At 37.5% G+C, this 18,906-nt stretch overlaps 1 protein-coding gene across 10 annotated transcripts in view; it reads right to left on the bottom strand.

Annotated features, from left to right (window-relative positions):
- The window catches only part of LOC137620755 (protein lingerer-like), a 283,036-nt gene that overhangs the window by 101,807 nt on the left and 162,323 nt on the right, over nucleotides 1-18,906 (bottom strand). For 9 of the 10 annotated variants that reach the window (XM_068351150.1, XM_068351155.1, XM_068351153.1 and 6 more), the window contains exons 5-6: nucleotides 12,544-12,761; nucleotides 11,751-12,392 (exon numbers count right to left, since the gene is read on the bottom strand). In XM_068351150.1, the coding sequence (XP_068207251.1) occupies nucleotides 11,751-12,392; nucleotides 12,544-12,761 (860 nt within the window). The remainder of the gene's footprint in view (nucleotides 1-11,750; nucleotides 12,393-12,543; nucleotides 12,762-18,906) is intronic. The other variant, XM_068351159.1, reaches the window with a different exon arrangement.

Below are 18,906 nucleotides of genomic sequence, written 5' to 3'. Positions count from 1 at the left end.
AAGCTAACTAACTAAATTCTCCCTCCCCCCCTCTCTTTAATTCTCATTTTTTTTATCATTATTAGAAATTCTTTGTATCATTTTTCGATGTTTCGATTATGGGAATAGTAACGCATCGGAAGGAAATCACTTGGATTTGCCACTCGACTTTTGCCAGATATACGATGTCTTCAGATTTGCTTTCTTAAATTTGCGGTAAGTTGTACTATTCTCATAACTAATGATACAGACCACTAAAACACTTGATATCATTACTAGGTGTTTTGATGATGGGAATACTGTAATAAAATTACTCGGCAACAAGTGGAAAGGAAATTATTCGGTTTGCCAGAAATATGATCTCACAAGACATGTGGTGATGTGAACTCTACAAAGAATGACTTGCAAAATATGTAAATCCAGTCTTTTTCCTTGCAAGAAATGAAAGAAAAATACTACCTTACCACATAAAATTATTTCATTTTCATAATGCAAAAGGAAATATATTATTTTCAAGAAAATACTTGTCCTAATGGTGTACTTCCTTTCGATAAATATCGATCTGTTATCAGTGATTAACTAAAACTACTATAGAGTCCAATTTACACCAAGTAGGACTCATGACAACCGATACAGACCACAAAATACTTTACATCGTTACTTGATATTTCAATATTATTATTATTACTTTCTAGGCTACAAGCCCAGGGGCTCAAACAGGGAAAATAGCCAAGTGAGGAAAGGAAATTTAAGGAAAAATAAAATATTTCAAGAGTGACATTAAAATAAAATTCTTCTATACAAACTATAAAAACTTAAAAACAAGAGGAAGAGAAATAAGATAGAATAGTGTGCCTGAGTGTACCCTCAAGCAAGAGAACTCTAACCCAAGAGAGTGGAAGACCATGGTACAGAGGCTATGGCACTACCCAAGACTAGAGAACAATGGTTTGAATTTGGAGTGTCCTCTTAAAGAACAGCTTACCATAGCTAAAGAGTCTCTTCTACCCTACCAAGAGGAAAGTGGCCACTGAGCAATTACAGTGCAGTAGTTAACCCCTCGGACTTAGAAGAATTGTTTGCTAATCTCAATGTTGTCAGGTGTATGAGGACAGAGGAGAATATGTAATAAATAGGCCTGACTATTCAGTGCGCGTTTGTAGGCAAAGGGAAAATGAACCATAACCAGAGAAGGATCCAATGTATACTGTCTGGCCAGTCAAAAGACCTCATAAATCTAGCGGTAGTATCTCAACAGGTGGCTGGTGCCCAGGGCAACCTACTACCTGGGAATCCTAATACAGATCGTTAGCCTATTGGAAGGAGATCACTGCATTGAAGGGTTGCTTTCCGACAGTAATAAGACATCACCAGACATATGATAAGAACTCGATAGATATTAAAACTTTTCTTAATGTACTTTTTACTGAAAATTGATACTGTATATTATCATTAAAAGAAAATAATAATTTACCAAGATGAATAAATTTATTTTTATTTAAGAAAATACATTATTTCTAAGGAAATATTTGTCCTATTAGCATACTATTTCCGATACACTTATGACGTCATCACCCTGAAAAAAATCGTTGTAAAGTCGAAGCGTCATAAGTCGCATATGTCATAAGTCCAGGACTACCTATATAGGTTGACGAAGGACTACGCAGATTTAATCAGCTGATTTGAATGCAAACAATACATATTATAATTCGCTATATTTTTTAATTACAAATGATACTAAAATGCGAATATTACATGCTTCATTATTGAATGCAGTTAAGTGAAACACCAGTTTAATCAAAACCTGGTTTATTTCCAATATAGCTGTAATTTTTTACCACCGTAAATGGATACACACTGTAGAGAGCTACGACCAGCTGGGTACTGTAGAGATAGGTAGGGGCACGCAGCGCTCCCAGTGTAAAGGAGCACAGGCTATTTGAAATCATCACCCAGCTTGAATTTTATCCCAATTTTTATGAGAACTTTTACTTAATAGGTATTGCATTGTTCTTGGCCATCACAATGCTGCTGCCAACTACTAGAAATCAAATTCTTGAAGTTGGTTAACAATCACCACAAAGAATTTTTTTCCCCTCCCTCCTTAGCTGCGAAAAACGGAGATCACAAAGCAAGGAGCCCCGATTAACAAGGCCTGATTGTATTTACTTACTGAAATGAAAATATATCACTAATGTGTTTGATATGCTTAGTAGCATTGTGCACTCATACATAAAATACAGTACAGTACTGTTCATGGTGTTATCTTGATCTAAAAATATTCTTATTAATATAATATTAAATGTAAATAAGTAATCATAAACATTAAAAGTAAATAATATGCTATGAATTGTTATTTATTTACCGAAATGAAAGTAAAATATATCGCTAATGTTTTGATATGCGTAGTAGCATTGTGCGTACGTACACATTACAGTACTATTTATAGTGTTTTTAACCTAAAAAATGTACTTATTGATGGAAAATAGGAGAGCAGGATCTTATAGCAGTAACAAGCATCAAGGTAGAAAGATAACCAATGGGAGGCCAGGACGATGGTGGAGAGATTACAGTTTGGCGGAGTGTGAATTTTAAAATTATTTTTGTCACCGGGAGAATCTCGTTTCGTGTCATGAATTTTTCGTATACAGAAACTTTTGTATCAAGAGGCATCACTGTAGTATATTTACAGAATAATAATGTATGGAAAACTGTAAGCTAAGAATTAAAATACAATTTGATTTTATAAACTGACCGACTAGTATAAGAAAATTGTCGCATTCTAAAAAAATCATGATTTCTAAAATGATTATGCTTCACTATAGAATTTTTTACTTTCGTTTTCAATTTTAGGTGCATTTCAACTATCAACAAATAGTGACTTTTACTTTACACTATCAGAAACGAACAAGTGTTTTGTTGTTCCATATTTATTGGGTGGTGTGTGGCGATGACTTTCATGTTATGAGTCGTCGTACCTTGTACTGATTCTGTCAATAATGTACAATTACCTCTGAAAAGTAGTATGAACTACAATGCATGGGATAGAAAAAACATAAAAACAATGTAGTGCAATACACTAAGTTACCTAGTGTGTTAGTCAACGAAAGGTAGGCAATGGTCAGCAAGTTGGAAAGGAGTTGACCGATCCTAGGGCAGCAAGTATTCGTGGATTCTCCCTCTTTTACATAACACCCCCTTGAATATGGAGGGCTAATAGTACAGTATATCTCCCTCTCTCTCTCTCTCAGGGACTGTATTGAGTACAGAGATGTATTCACAATCTGGATTGGCTCTTGGTACAGTACAGTCTCTCAAATAAAAGGAGGGAGATCGGTCGAAGTCATAAATTATTCCTATCGATTAGTCTTCCTGAACTTTTTCGAAGATATTTAACTTTTTCGAAGATATTTACTTTGAAGTATCAGCGTCTGAAGAACACCACAAAACTAAGGCAAAGGATGAGGAAGAACAAGGAAGATGAGCACACACACTACTTGTCGTCATCCTTTGCGGTAGAGGTCTTGGAAACCAACAAAAACAGTTTCAAGGAGAAAGAGAACACAGGAGACTCTTCAAAAGCAGCAGCAACACCATCAACAGGTGCTATACCTTTCAGTGCCCTATTGGAAAAAGTAGAGTTAGGTAGCCACCACACTGGCAACTTGAAGCACTGACAGCGGTAAACTTTCTCCTGCCGACATAGCACCTGCGATGTCAGGAAGAAGACTAACTTTCTTAGATTTAGGTTATTGTCGTCATCGTACACCAGCAAATAGCAAGGTGATGACTGCAAACAGAAATGCTTCCCACAAAAGGCACAAGGACAATGAGACTAGTGGCAGATTTGCACATTAATCTGTTACATATTTACGGCTTATACGGAAAACAGCCATGTTCTTATTCTTTTCATTAGCTTATCCAGGTTTACTACAACAAAAAGCCTATCTCACATTTATCCATACATCTATAAAGAGAAAACAAAAAGATTAAAACAGTAAAAGTTCAAGAGGTAGCAGGAGTACAAGAGTATATATTGCTTGCAGCCAAAGTCAAAACCGCATGCCTAGCTGACTAACATGTGGGCAAGGCTTCCCAACACATATTGCTAGTTATAACTCACTTTTACTAGCCATTCCAGGCTTGTTAGTCATACTCCTGTGAAAGGATGATAGTTTGTATTTGTTCAAGAACAAAAGCACATTCATCTGAAGTGAAAAGAGTAACAAATAAATTAGTAACGAACTACTGAAAAATAATACACCAAATACATAACATTCACTAACGTGAAATTTCTTTAAAACTGAAAATTTTGAAAGTAAAATTTTCCTCTGTGGAGAAGTCTACTCTTGGGTGAAAGATTTAAAGTAACAAAACTTCTACACACACTATCACCTATCACACTGTATAAAATAACTTTTCATTTCAGAAATTCAATGCACCTTGAATAAAAAAAAATATATATATATCACAGTAACACGAGGCTCATTGTGCACGTGTGGGCATGTTCTAAGATCACTAATGGCATAACAGTCATGTGTAATTGCAGTCCGATCTGTGAGTTGATATGCAGGGTTGGTAGAAGGGGCTGTTTACTTGTAAAAAATAAAATTAACAAGTTGATAACTATAATTTGCCAAATTCAATTTAGATGGGACGGGAATAAAGGAGCTTCAACGACATCTAAAAGAAAGGAAAAGTATAAAAAAACTAGACTACAGACATAGTAACTGGATATAACTGAAGAAATACAACAAGACTTTAGAATACGACAAAACAGGGAACATATGATACACTATGGGACTCCTTTGTAGAAATATATAAATAAAAAAGGGCCAAATGTGTATACCCCATAGAAATATTTTACCGCATGGAACTCCACAACCTATGTGATTCAATGCAATGAGAAGTGGAGATCACAAACATAAATCAATGGGTTCACAGCCTTCAATTCATGAAAGTTCCAAGCACAAGAAGTTAAGCCAAAATGTAGATAAACTAGTTAGAAAGGCAAAAGATCAATGAAGAGAAAAAGAGTGGCTTCAGCTAGTAAAGAAAACCGAAAAAAAATGTTTGTGTATGTAAACACAACCTGAGTGGTTCAACAGAGAAATAGCTAATGCAATAAGAAGCAAAAATATGAAACATAAATCAATGGGTCCACAGCCTTCGATTCATGAAAGTTCTGAGCACGAGAAGTTAAGCCAACAAGTAGATAAACTAGTTAGAAAGGTCAAAGATCAAGGAAGAGAAAAGAGTGGCTTCAGCTAGTAAAGAAAACCCAGAAGAATATTTTGCGTATGTAAACAGTAGAAAGCCAATAAAAAAAAAACTTAGCCCATTAAGAGACTCGAAGGGTAATCATATAACAAATGATTTGGAAAAAGCCAAACTGATGAATTCATATTTCACAACTGTATTTACTAGGGAAGAATCAATGACCTTCCCCAAACCAGTTATCAAATATGAAGGGCCACAACCATCAAGTAGAATAAACTTCACAATGGATGATGTCAAAAATAAAATAAAAGGACTCAGTAAGTCTGGAGCACCAGGTCCAGTTGATATTCATCCACGAAAGATTATAGAACAAAAAGAGATAACCCTACACTTTTACAAAATGTTCCGAAAGAGGGGCACCACAAGGATAGAAACTAGGCAAATTTTTTAATCAATAATAGTGTTTTCAACATAAGAACATAGAAAAAAACATTTTCCGATAGACAGCCAACATGGTTTTAGACAAGAGAGATCTTTTGGAGTTTTTCTACATGTTTATAATTTATGACAAAAGCAGGACAATAAACATCATATACCTAGACTTTCAAAAAGCTTTTGACAAAGCTCCTCACAAAAAAATTAATGGTCAAAATTAAGAGCACTAGGCATCATTGGCAAGCCAGCAGAATAGATTGAAGATTAGCCAACAAAAGCAGACAGCAGTTACAATTGGAGTACCTCACAGATCTCTCCTTGGCCCATTGTTATTTCTGATCAACACCACCAATATAGATTTACAATTAACTAGTTGAATAACCAAATTTGCCAACGATACTAAACTACTGTAGGCATAAATGCTGCAAACTCAGAAGATGTAGAAGCCTTAAGGGAGGATCTAATGACGCTAGGAGAACGGTCAAGAAAATGACAAATGCCTTTCAACTATGGGAAATGTAAAGTCATGCACATAGGTTACAGTAACCCACAATCAGATTACTCAAATGCTGGGCAATGAAATAGAAAGTGTTGACCAAGAGGAAGATCACCAAACAGGCCATAAAAACTGAAAAGAAAGCACAAAAACTGACATGTTACATTAAAGAGAAGATTCAAATACAGAAAAAGACACTTTACTACAGCTGTACACATCACTAGTAAGACAATATTGAGCTCCAAGTAATCAGAAAGATATAGATTGACTGAAAGCAGTGCAACCTAGGGCCACAAAATTAGTCCCAACACTAAGGCAATTCGAATATAGACACAGGATAGATAATTTGAACTTATTTGATCTACAAACTTGACCACTAAGAGAACAGTTAAAAGGGCATTCAAAATTATTAAAGGAATAACAAATGTAGATCACAACAATCTATTCACGCTTAGCACAAATCAGTCCAGAGGGAACGAATACAAAGTGGAATTGAAAAGATACAACACACTCAATCTTTACAGACAAAATAGCAAATACTTGGAATAGACTTCAACCAGATGTAGTAAACTGTAACATGGTAAACAATTTCAAGAATAAGCTAGACAAGATCAAAAGAACTCTCTTGAATGCTTGGACTAAATCGCTCTACCAAAAAGCAAATGGAGTCTCCGTGGATGGATTAAAAAGTCTTTGAGATATCCAAAATCTTGTAACACACTCACCCACCACAAGTAAAACAATTTAATAATAAAATATAAAGGCTTAATAATGAACTAAAAATTAAATACTGTATGAAGCTTTAAAAATGAATTATCCATAAGCGCATGCGCTAGCACACGCACGGAACAGAGAGAGAACGTATTTGTATAATAACTAATAATGTGTATGAATACGTATGATATCCTTTAACATACTGGTGCTGATGTAATAGTCATCATGAAGATATTTTGAATAAATTAAGAAATTATATAAACATTCATTCCCTCGATCCGCCTAGCAGTTCTCAACAAAAGTTGGTCCTGCAATTTTTTATTATTAAAAATGCTTCCAAAATTGAAAAAACAGAGATTACAAAAATAATTTGATAGAGCATATTTCTTATAAAATAAGAAAATTAAATAATAATATACAGTAAGAAAATATTAATAAAATAGGACTTGCATGATTTCCGAATCATGACGCAGCATAATAAATCTATTGAAACTTTACTTTTCAAGTCACTATCTCAGTCGTAAGTTGACGACTACCTGTAGTAACATTCAGTTAAGGGCACTGCATTTGGCACGAGACCAATGGCAGTTGATAAAGAGCAGGTACTGATGTCTGACCCAAAGGAATAACTTTTGCTATGCTCTGTTCCTTTTCTTCCCCTAAAGCTAGAGGGTAATAGTGCAGGAAAGGAAGAGAATGGCAAGGCCCCCACTGTTACCAGTAGTGTGCTTGCTTGTCTTATGAGAGGACACAGGTAGCTAGTGTAAACACTTGTAATGTATACAGATATGTACATTCAGGGAATGAATGTTCCTGATAAGTATTCTCCCTCTAGCCTAGCAAATTTTGTTGGAAAATGAAGAATTACAAAGTTTCTTGCCTTACAAGAAGGCAAATATGAGCTCTCGTTAGATGAGCATATATTTCTAGAAAGGCATTGGGGTCAGTAGTCAGGCCTTGGTCTCCGTGGGGGTTGCGAAAAGAGACTCCATCCTTTCCTTGTTCCTAAATCATCTATAACACTACATAAATTACTTTTGAATTTTATTCATTCTCTTCACAATCCTGATTCCTTAAAATTTAACCATTCAATAACATTATTCGGTGTAATGTTATATAATCTAATCATAATTAATTTTTACTTAAATATGATTTCCCTCTACCATCTCTTTACGATTTCCCTCTACCATCTCTTTACATCAAAATAACCCTTCAATATATTTTCCCTAAGTTCATTAATTTAATCTAATTATTTTTAGCTTTTCATTTCCCTTAATAATATTGTATTTCTTCCTGCACTATGAATTTGAAGCATTTTAGTTTAAAGAACTAGAATGAAAACAAAGACTTTAGCCCACCGTCTGTAATATAATATATATTTTATCTTCCATTCTTCTTTCTTTTCTGTTTGCATTTCACTTCTGTTATTCAGAAATTTTCATTATTCATTTCAGTCTATATTTGCTTTGTTTTACCGTTTCTTATTGTGTATTATCCTTATTCCTTGCTTCCTTTTTTCCACTAACTGAACAGGATCCCAGTAAAGGTAAATTCAATATCCTGTTTGACCAAAGCGTTTCCTACTAATAAATCAAATTGAGTGTTTAGTATAACTGATCACATTTCTTATCATGTGATGGTAATTCTAAAAAGCTTCCTTTAAAAAAGTGCAAATTTTTTCATTACTAAATAAGGAAGATACCGATTATCGTAAATTCTATAAAACTTCAAATTTCCTTATTTATCTTTACTGATATATTAATTCTAATAAAATTATTCAAGCATAAGATAATCAATACTGTAAAGATAATCAAATTTCAAAATCTTTACCTTTTTTCATAGTGAGAAAGAATCTTTTCTTATAACCGTAATGCAGTTATTTTTTTCATCAAGCATTTCAAATCACACAACAAACAATACTCTAACATTTCATATTACATATCAAATATTACTTAAAATTTCATATTGCGTGTCAAATATTACTTGAACATACTATAAGAATTTTAAAAAGCCGAAACCACGAAGTCGGACACACTGTAGTATGTTCTCTATCCGGAGATCATGTATCAGCAGTAGAGTGGACTTAAACGCGAACAGGTGCGACGTCAAGATCCGATAAGTGAGCACCACAAGAGCCAACATACGAGCAAATTTATGCACGAATAGAGGAGAGCATGCTTAGCATATGAATAGTACTCCAAGTCCAATAAAGTGAAAATAAAACCCCTTTAGTTATAACTACAATGAAAAAATAAAGGTGCACTGATGGCACTAATATCCTCATCAATTTGGTCAAAGGGTATATGGGCTCTTAGTCTGAAAGGAGCCATGACCATTATGAGGTATATGTATGTGTCCAGACTAGAAAGACTGGGTTAATGGCGACTATAATGATGACCTCAAGACCTTAAAAACTGAAAACATGGCAAGTGATCAAGGAGACTACCATCAGCCAAATATTGACCACGCATTCTGGATATCAAGCCTTATCTACCAAGACATCGGTAGCTCTACCAAGGATGTGCTCATACCATTTCAGGAGCACTAACTCTACTACTGACATATTCTTGCCATTTCATGAGCAGTGTCTTTCCAGCAGAATACATCAAGAGTTTTGAAGGCAATCAATAAATAGGAGAGGAAAGTGAGAGGACCACTCATGACGATGACCTCTAAGACTAATTATTACCAACTTGTCAATAGGAAAGCCATAAAACATGGTCTAACACCCAGTCAACCTTTCCAACTTTGGGAATGGGGGCTTCTAAAAGGCCACTAAGGTAAAAAAATTCTGCATACCATACCAAGCATCTCAGCAATGGGAGCATCAGCCTGGTTTTTTGTGTTATTCACTATAAGAACCTAATCCTATGACAAACTGAACTTTGTCTTCTTGGAAGTGGTGTTCAGTGCCAAGAGTGTTAGGTCAAATCAGTTTATGGAAACATTTGATAGGAGGGCTTTGGGGTACTCCATCAGTACTTGATCTCCATTAGTAAGGACTGAAAGTGACCTTTTACCTGTGTGATAGTGAGAAAACACTCTTATTGAGCATACATGACCAAGGGAAGATGAAGCAGTTTGCAAGCTTAATTTTCAAGTAGGAAACTCTTCAGTCAGTCTATGATGTGTACAGTAGTGATTACTGTTGCACCTGCAAGACAGAGTGATTGCATTCTGCCAATACCTAAGGAAAAGTTCTGTTTCGCAGTCTCATCACTAATCCAGTCACTAGCAGGCCTGAGTTAAAGACTGATCTAATTTTTAAGTATCTAATATTTTGTGGAAGAATAGCGTAACAGTAGAAGGGGAGCAGAGTTGGAGAGGGAACACGAGACACTGGGATAAGAATCAAGATGCAAGTTAAAACAACAAGATTTGTTGCAGCAAAAAGAAAAAAAATTGCACCAAAGAAATAAGTTAAGCGAAGCATCAAATTCAAGAATCCATGAAGCCAATTGTCATACTCCAGTCTAGTATACAAAGTGGGGGGTCATCTCAAGCTTGAGTGGTAAAAGTTGGTGAGTTGATGTGACTAGGACTTCAGTTTATATATTTAAATCATTATACGATTATTGTGGTTGAAGTACAAGAAATATAAATTACAGGAAAAATCATGCAATCATGACCATGTCTTATTTTCTTAGTATAATTCAAGCTAAAGATTTATAAAATGTATTTAATGGTTTTTGTGAAGATAACAATCTTAAATATAGAATGACAACTATAAAGTAGAGTACAGTATACCATACATACTTAAAAAACCTATTTTACTGCAGGACATACCGGTAGTTGGTTGGCAACAACTTCTTTCCTCTTTAGTATAATATATATGAGAGAGAGAGAGAGAGAGAGAGAGAGAGAGAGAGAGAGAGAGAGAGACAGAGAGAGAGAGAGAGAGAGAGAGAGAGAGAGAGCAAAAACCTTTAAACAATTGCTGATGAACAACCAAAAAGAGAGAGAGAGAGAGAGAGAGAGAGAGAGAGAGGAAAATAAAAAAAATATAGCAGAATCCTTTAAACAACTGCTGATGAACAACCAAAAGAGAGAGAGAGAGAGAGAGAGAGAGAGAGAGAGAGAGAGGAAAAATAAAAAAATGGCAAAACCTTTAATCAATTGCTGATGAACAACCGAGAGAGAGGGAGAGAGAGAGAGAGAGAGAGAGAGAGAGAGAGTGTGTGTTAAGGAAAAATAATAAAAACTAGAGCAAAAACCTTTAAACAATTGCTGATGAACAACCAAGAGAGAGAGAGAGAGAGAGAGAGAGAGAGAGAGAGTTAAGGAAAAATAATAAAAAATATAGCAAAAACCTTTAAACAATTGCTGATGAACAACCAAGGGAGAGAGAGAGAGAGAGAGAGAGAGAGAGAGAGAGTGTGAGTGTTAAGGAAAAATAATAAAAAAAATATAGCAAAAACCTTTAAACAATTGCTGATGAACAACCAAGACAAAATTCCACAAGAACAAATATAAAAGACTTGCTAAAAAATACAAAAGGCAAATTGCCTTGCGACATGTTACTACTATTTCTTTTAGAAATCGGCAATCAATGACAGCACTTAACTTTTTCTCTGGGGAAATTTAATATTCGAGAAGAGTAATCTTTGTGTAGTCTTAATGAAGAAATGTTGGCAAGGTAATGGTTCTGTGTTGATGGGCTAATTTGCCAAAAAAATTAATTTCAGTTTCTTTGATAGTTTCATAATTTTACACAAATTACTCGGCAATTATGAAAATGGAGTGTTTTTATAGGTTGAAACTGTGCTTATAAATTAGCCTAAGGTAGCCTATATATTAGCAGCACATTACTAAAAAATTAGATATGGGGGACAAACCCCTTCAGAAAAAAAGGAAGGAACTGCTTAATACAAAAATTAATTTCCTGTGGTTCAAAATGTGAACTCACCTGAGTTTGAAAAGATAGCCGCCTGTAACTGAGCTGTAGGGCTTGAATATGGAGGTGGCGCTGATGATGCAGGAGATGCGGCAGTAGCTGCAACACCACCAACCAGACTCCCAGCTTTAAGAGATTCTCCAACATTAGTACCAAGTCCTGCTAAAATACCATGCTGACCACCAACATTCAACCCAGGGGCTGGGGATACTAAGGTAGCTCCACCACTAACACTATTACTGTTACTGGTACCTCCAAGTGAACTGGGGGGAACCAAACCACTTAGGGTGGACTGTGGTGCTGCCTTTTGTAGCAATGCCACTAAATCCATAGTCTGTGGTTGGGTGATGGAAGCTGTTGACGACGTAGCCGATGAGTACGTAGACACTGGGGCTGAGGAATATGTGGCAGTCGTAGCAGGTGCATAAGACTGAGGGGTAGTAACATAAACCGGTGTTGGTGCCAAAGACACAGCAGATCCAACAGAAGAACTTCCAACAGCCATAGGGTCTGGTAAACTTTCCGACAGCACTGGTGTTATGTTTGTTGCCACAGAGCTGCTTGAGGGACAAAAAACAGTAGTCTCCTCCAAAGAACCAGTCCACTCACTGTCCCAATCATCTGAACTAGCTGGAGGTTCATCATCCCAATTATCTGAAGATTCAAACGAACATTGAGTGAAACAAACAATACAAAATAAAGTTGACCAAGGCAATTTATACAAGAATGCATAAAAAGATAGCATTACATTAACATATTTGTAATAATAAATTTTATTTTGCTTGCACGAACACAAAAGTCATACCTATCTTCAAATTGTTTTGATGATTTGGTTTATCTTCTGTGACAGGTCCCCAAGTATCAATGGAATCCGGAAAACCTGGTGCCTGTCGATTTTGGAATGTACGTGGACCTACAGAACCCCCCCGACCTCGACCTCCACGACCTCTTGTCACAGAAGTACCATTGGTCATCCTCCCTCGACGAGAACCATCACCACGACCAGGACCGTCCCAGCCATCACTGAAAAAATTGAAATAAGGAATAAGTGAACACACTATATAAATAATTATTGCAAAGTAAATTTTACCTGACCAATATGTAGCATTCTTAAATCCTAGTGCAAAATAAACTCGTTTACAATCTTTACAATCAAAGGACCTTCAAGGAATCTAAAATAGTATTTCTTATACACCATGCCTTCAGTAGTGACTAAGTTGCTCTTACCTTTGGAAATTTTCACCATTAAAAGGGAGAGAGAAGTCCCATTAAATCTTACTTCAAGTTAACTACTACTTTTCTTTTGCAACTGATTTTTTCATTTAAAACCCATTTGAAAGAATTTTATACACAGTGATATATTTATACAATTCTCTTAAAATTTTAATTTTCACTCACACACACACACACACACACTCCTTCAGGTACGAACATCCAAGGTGCAAACTTTCATATTAACAAAGACAACTACTACAAGTAAAAAATATGTTCAAACTCTGTGGAGTTATAATTTTGAAACTAGCGCCACTACCGACTGGGTCCCAATCCAGCCGCCACCGCCACCCATGGCGGGCAGCACAAATCGGCTTTATTAAAAATCTAATGTGTTTGCTACTGGGACCCTTGTAGCTGTCTGTGTGTATTACATCCACCATATTTTTTCTTTGTTACCTTTTATTACGATAACATCAACTATGGCTGATACGCCAATTTCTAGCGGTAGTGCAATGAAGCACAAGATTAGTTAGTGGCAATAATGCTAGTAATGTGAAGAAATTGTAAGCCATTTCAGTGGAAATGAAAATAGCCATTATCAAGAAATCAAACAACGGCGAGTAAAAAGCAACTATTGCGCATATATATCAAATAAATTGTTCAACAATTGGCACAAGTTATAAGACGATGAGTTATCCAATGAGGGTGAATTATCTCTGTTTAAAAACGTTGTTACAGTATATCATTGTTTTCTATCTAAATTTACAGTACAATACAATGCACTGTACTCTGAGAGAGAGAGAGAGAGAGAGAGAGAGAGAGAGAGAGAGAGAGAGAGAGAGAGACTTTACCTTATTGCCTTATTCTATGTTTGGGTTCCTCCAGGTCCCTCAGTGTGAGGCACCTCCTATATCCATCCGAGAGTTGCTAATGCATCTTCCGGTGTATTTTTCATCTTCCAGTCTTGAATGGTCTGGGATGCATCTTAAGTATTTATCGAGCTTAGTTTTCCTAGTATAGTTTTGGGCACTATTAATCTACCTCGGCTTGCTCTTTCTGATATCTTTAGCTCCATGATGTTTTTAGTAATTCCTTTGATTTGCTTCCATGCTTGTATTATCATGTAGCATTCTCTTCTCCTTTCTAGACTGTACAGATTTAAAAATTGTAGTCTTTCTCAGTAGTAAAGGTCCTTAACTTCTTCTATTCTAACAGTAAAGGACCTTTGTACACTCTCTATTTGTGCAATATCCTTTTGGTAGTGTGGGTACCATTTCACATTGCAGTAGTCGAGTGTACTACATACATAAGATTTGTAAAGCATAATCATGTGTTCAGCTTTTCTTGTTTTAGTGTCTGAATAGAATTCCCATTTTTGCTTTACATTTAGCCAACAGTGTTGCTATTTGGTCGTTGCATAACATATTCCTGTTTAACATTACACCAAGGTCTTTAATTGCTTCCTTGTTTGCGATTGTCTCATTATTAGGTTCTCTGTATGCATTTACCATTCCTTCTGTTTCCATAGTCTATTGATTCGAATTTACCGGAGTTAAATACCATACTATTTATCTCCGCCCATTCATATATTTTGTTTAGATCTCTCTGTAATGAGTCCCTATCTTCATCACAAGTAATTTCTCTACTTATTCTTGTGTCATCGGTGAAACTTCTCACTACAGAGTCTTTAACATTACACTCTATGTCTGATATCATAATAACAAACAGCAGTGCAGCTAATACTGTACCCTGTGGAACTGCAGATATTACCTGATCTTCATCTGATATCTCGTCATTTGTAACCACAATCCGTTTTCTGTTTTGCAGATATTCTTTTACCCATTGTCCTATCTTTCCCATAATAATATGCTTTCTCATTTTTTTTCTCTAATATATTATGGTCTACCTTGTCAAAGGCTTTTGAAAAATCTAGATAGATCACATCTGTGTCTTTTTCATTTGTCATATTTTTGTATATGTTTTCAGTGTGCTATCAGTTGGGTTTCTGTACTTTTTCCGGGCACAAAACCATGTTGACCTATATTAAATATAAATCACAAATTTTAGGTAATTTGAATTTTTCCTAACAGTACTTACCTCGAACTACTTTCTTAGGAGGATCTGGGATCTCCTCATTAACCGACCAAGAATTTTGCGTAGTTCCCCCTCTCTCAGTTACCTTGTCGGGGCGCTCCGGAGCGGAAGGATACTCGCCCTGGGTCATCAGTAAACGTATGTTTTAAGTCCTCCTCGAACTCCTGTAAGATACTCGGGGTAGGATGGGTGGGCCATAACCCGAGAGTAGTTCGAGGTAAGTAATGTTAGGAAAAATACAAATTACCTAAAATTTGTGATTTGTTCCAACACGGGGTACTTACCGCGAACTACTTTCTTAGGAGACTTATACCTTAGGAGGAGGGAGTGGCTTATAGGCCGGAATATATCGTAACATCCTGGCTAAGTCTACACTACCCAGTGGAGAGGTAGGAGAGCAGGGGAAAGCACGTAAAAGTCTACCTTATGTACAATTCACCTTCATATATAATCCAGGCATGGTGTCCCTCAACGTCCATCTCTCAAATGGAAGGAGGATAGGAAAAGGGTGGGAGAAGGGAGAGGGGAGTAAGGAGGAACCTGTGTCTCTTGCAATTACTTCCCACGGGCTACCCGGGGCCCAAAACCACTAAACTTGCTGCATAGCTGAAATTACTGGCCCAATGGAGAAGGCATCCAGGGACTTCCTCGTACAATCCTTCAGGTAATGGGCCGTAAAGGTGGATTGTCTGGCCTAAGTACCCGCTCGTAAGATTTGGCCCACTGCCATGTTGGTGTCAAAGGCCAAGGACATGCTAAGGCCACTAATATCATAGGGTCTCGGGGTCCCAGGGACCGTGGAGCCATCACTCTCATACGCCCTTTTGAAAATCTGTCGGAGCCAGAAAGATATAGTGTTCTTAGAGACTGCTTTCTTGACTGGGCCTGAATATACGAACTAAACTTTTAATAGCTAGCCTGAGGTTAGATGTTCTACAGAGATATTTCCTGATAGTCCTCACGGGGCACAAAAGCAGATCTTTTGGGTTGTCCGAGCGCGGAATTGCTGTTATAGAGAATTCTTCGAACCTAGGGTCCACAATTGCTGGGTTCTGGGTCTTTGCCACGAATTCTGGTAAGAACCTAAACGACATATCCTTCCACCCTTTCGATTGCGAAGGGCTGCATAAAATCAGGCGGGAGAGTTGACGATGGCGCCTGGGGAGTCCGTAGGGCCTTCCTTGACCAAACCACTCCTCAAACTCTTCTTCCTGACGCATCGGCGACCTGAAGGGTGTCCTTGGGGCCGTCCAGACGATAGAGTCGGGGTCTGACGAACCTGTCGGCTGCCTCTCTTTGTCTGCGTCTCCCCCGGGCGCTGCGGTACCTGTAACACTTAGCCACGGGGCGGGGGAAGGAGCCGTAGCCGTCTTCCCCTGTACACCGGGTCTCCGGTAGAGACGGGTCCTGCAGGCACCAGGGCCTCATCTCCCCAGCAGGACCCCCACATACCTACGACACAACAACATCCCCCACATCAATAAAATCAGACTCATGGGGAATGGCAATGGGCTGTTTCCCCGCAATGGACTTACCTCGTTCCTTACTCAGGGTAGGGGAAGGAGACGGGGAACCTCGCTCGGAAGGGGCAGCAGGAGAAGCCAAAGGGGAAGCGGCGCCTACATTCTTAGGGGACCGCTTCGCCGCTGCCTTCTTTGTGGCGTACAGGGCTCACTGGACTTCGGACTTGGCTGCACACTCCGGACACGTGGCCGACGGGGAACAAACACTGCCCCTGCACGAGGAGCACAGGGAATGAGGGTCTATCTCAGGCTTCGAAAGCCACGCACCACAGGACTTACCAGCCTTAGACCAGGGTCAAAGATGTTGGGATTCCATAATGCAACACTAGGAACACGAAGCACCACAAGACACTGGGAAAGGAGGTGGACAAAAGGGGGCACAAAGGAATGGGAAACACGAGGGAACCACGTGGTAACACAAAGGGTCGGACGGGATGTGAGAGAGCGGCGAGATGTGAACAGCGCCGCGACCAGAAGCTTACTGGCGACCGAGACCTAGGTCCATGCTCTCGCACTCTGACTTGGGTCGCCTCAGGGCGAGTATCCATCCGCCACAGAGGGACTCCACTAGAGAAAACGGAGATAGGGGAAACTACTAAAAAATCTGGTCGGTTGGGAGGAGAATCCCAGATACTCATAAGAAAGTAGTTCGAGGTAAGTACTCCGTGTTGGAACAAACAGATGTTAGCATACCATCAACACGTGGTTGATTTCATCGATAAGCATCACCCACAGAAACTTCAGGTTTGCCATGTAGTTGCACAGTTCAATGATGTTTGTTTAACACATTTTAGAAAAATTCTCAAAAGCCGTACCAAGCAACTTTCTCTCGATAGTTTCTTTAAAAAATCTACGAAGCGGTCTAGTGATCATGATGAAGAGAAAGAATGTGAAGCAAAGAAAAGTAAGACCGAATCGAGTGAAAGTGATGCAAATTAAAAATGAAAAAAAAATAAGCTAAGTTAGGTTAAAGTTCACGTAGTGTAAGTTAGAGTAAGTTACGGTACGTTATCGCACTCGCCATCTCTACCTCCTCGCTGATCTTCCTTCTCCTCCTGCGTAGCAATTCCTACACCTGCGCTGGCCTGTCTCTAAAGTAAAGTGTCAATAAAAACTCCTTTTATATTTATTATTTCTTTATGATTATTCTTTTTTAGATATTTCTGTATTATACAATTGTATTAATGTTATGTGTAATTATGTGTAGCAATTTATTAAGGAGTTATCATGGGTTTTTGGGCTGAGGAATGAATTATACAAATTACAGTGTATTCTTATGGGAATATTTGCTCCAACATACGATCGTTTTTACGTACGAAGCAGTTCCCGGAACGAATTAAGATCGTATGTAAAGGTACTACTGTATCAGAAATGTGGTGATAAAAAGAACTGAAAGTATCTTGAGTCCATTGTTTAGTAATACTCAAATAAAAGCTACTATAAAAAAAAAAAAAAAAAGATTAGTGAATGGAGTAATGAAGATATTGCTTCTGCCTTGACATTAAGAAGTTTGAGTCCAAAGAGTTATAAATATTCAAGGGTTAAAATGGGATTTCCTCTTCCCTGTGCAAGCACACTGAAAGAAAGATCACGCAAACTTTCCTGTGAACCTGGAATTTTAGCTTCAGTGATATCTTTGAGTGCCAAAGTGGACACATTTTCTGGAAGTGAAAGGCTTGCAGTTTTGAGCATTGATGAGATGTCCGTAACTAGTGAATATTGAATAGATAAGGGGGGTCCTCATGACAAAGTAATGGTTGTTATGCTACAAGGTCTTGTTGCTAAATGGAAACAACCCATATATTATGACTTTGATCAGTCACAATTGACTAAGATTTTTTCATCTGTAATAATGAATGTCAAAGCAACAGGTATTGCAGTTGTTATGATGGTCAGTGATATGGTATCGTTGAACATAAGAATATGGAATGAGCTGGGCATTGATGCCCTGAAAGATAAAATTCATTTCAAGAACCCTGCTGCCGATAGACAAATATACGTCTTTGCTGATGTTCCACATCTTATAATGCTTGTAAGAAACAACCTACTTGATTTAGGTTTCTATTTAGAAAATGGGGAGCATGTGACATATTCTAGTATTCATGAAATGATTAATTCTAGCAAATCAGAATAGGGCTTAGCATATAAAGTAAACGAAATGCATGTGTGTGTTAGTGGTCAACAAAGACAAAGAGTTCAATATGGTGTGCAATTACTATCAAAATCATGTGCTGATGCTATTAGTTATCTTGGTGAGTGAGGTTTATTGCAATTAGAAAACTGGAGACCAACATCTGACTTCATATATAAATGACTGGTTTGATGTCATGAATTCA

Source organism: Palaemon carinicauda, chromosome 27 (assembly GCF_036898095.1).
Source record: "Palaemon carinicauda isolate YSFRI2023 chromosome 27, ASM3689809v2, whole genome shotgun sequence".
NCBI classification, from domain to species: domain Eukaryota; kingdom Metazoa; phylum Arthropoda; class Malacostraca; order Decapoda; family Palaemonidae; genus Palaemon; species Palaemon carinicauda.
The sequence above is the reverse complement of the archived record's forward strand: the minus strand, read 5'-3'. Positions and strand labels throughout refer to the sequence as shown.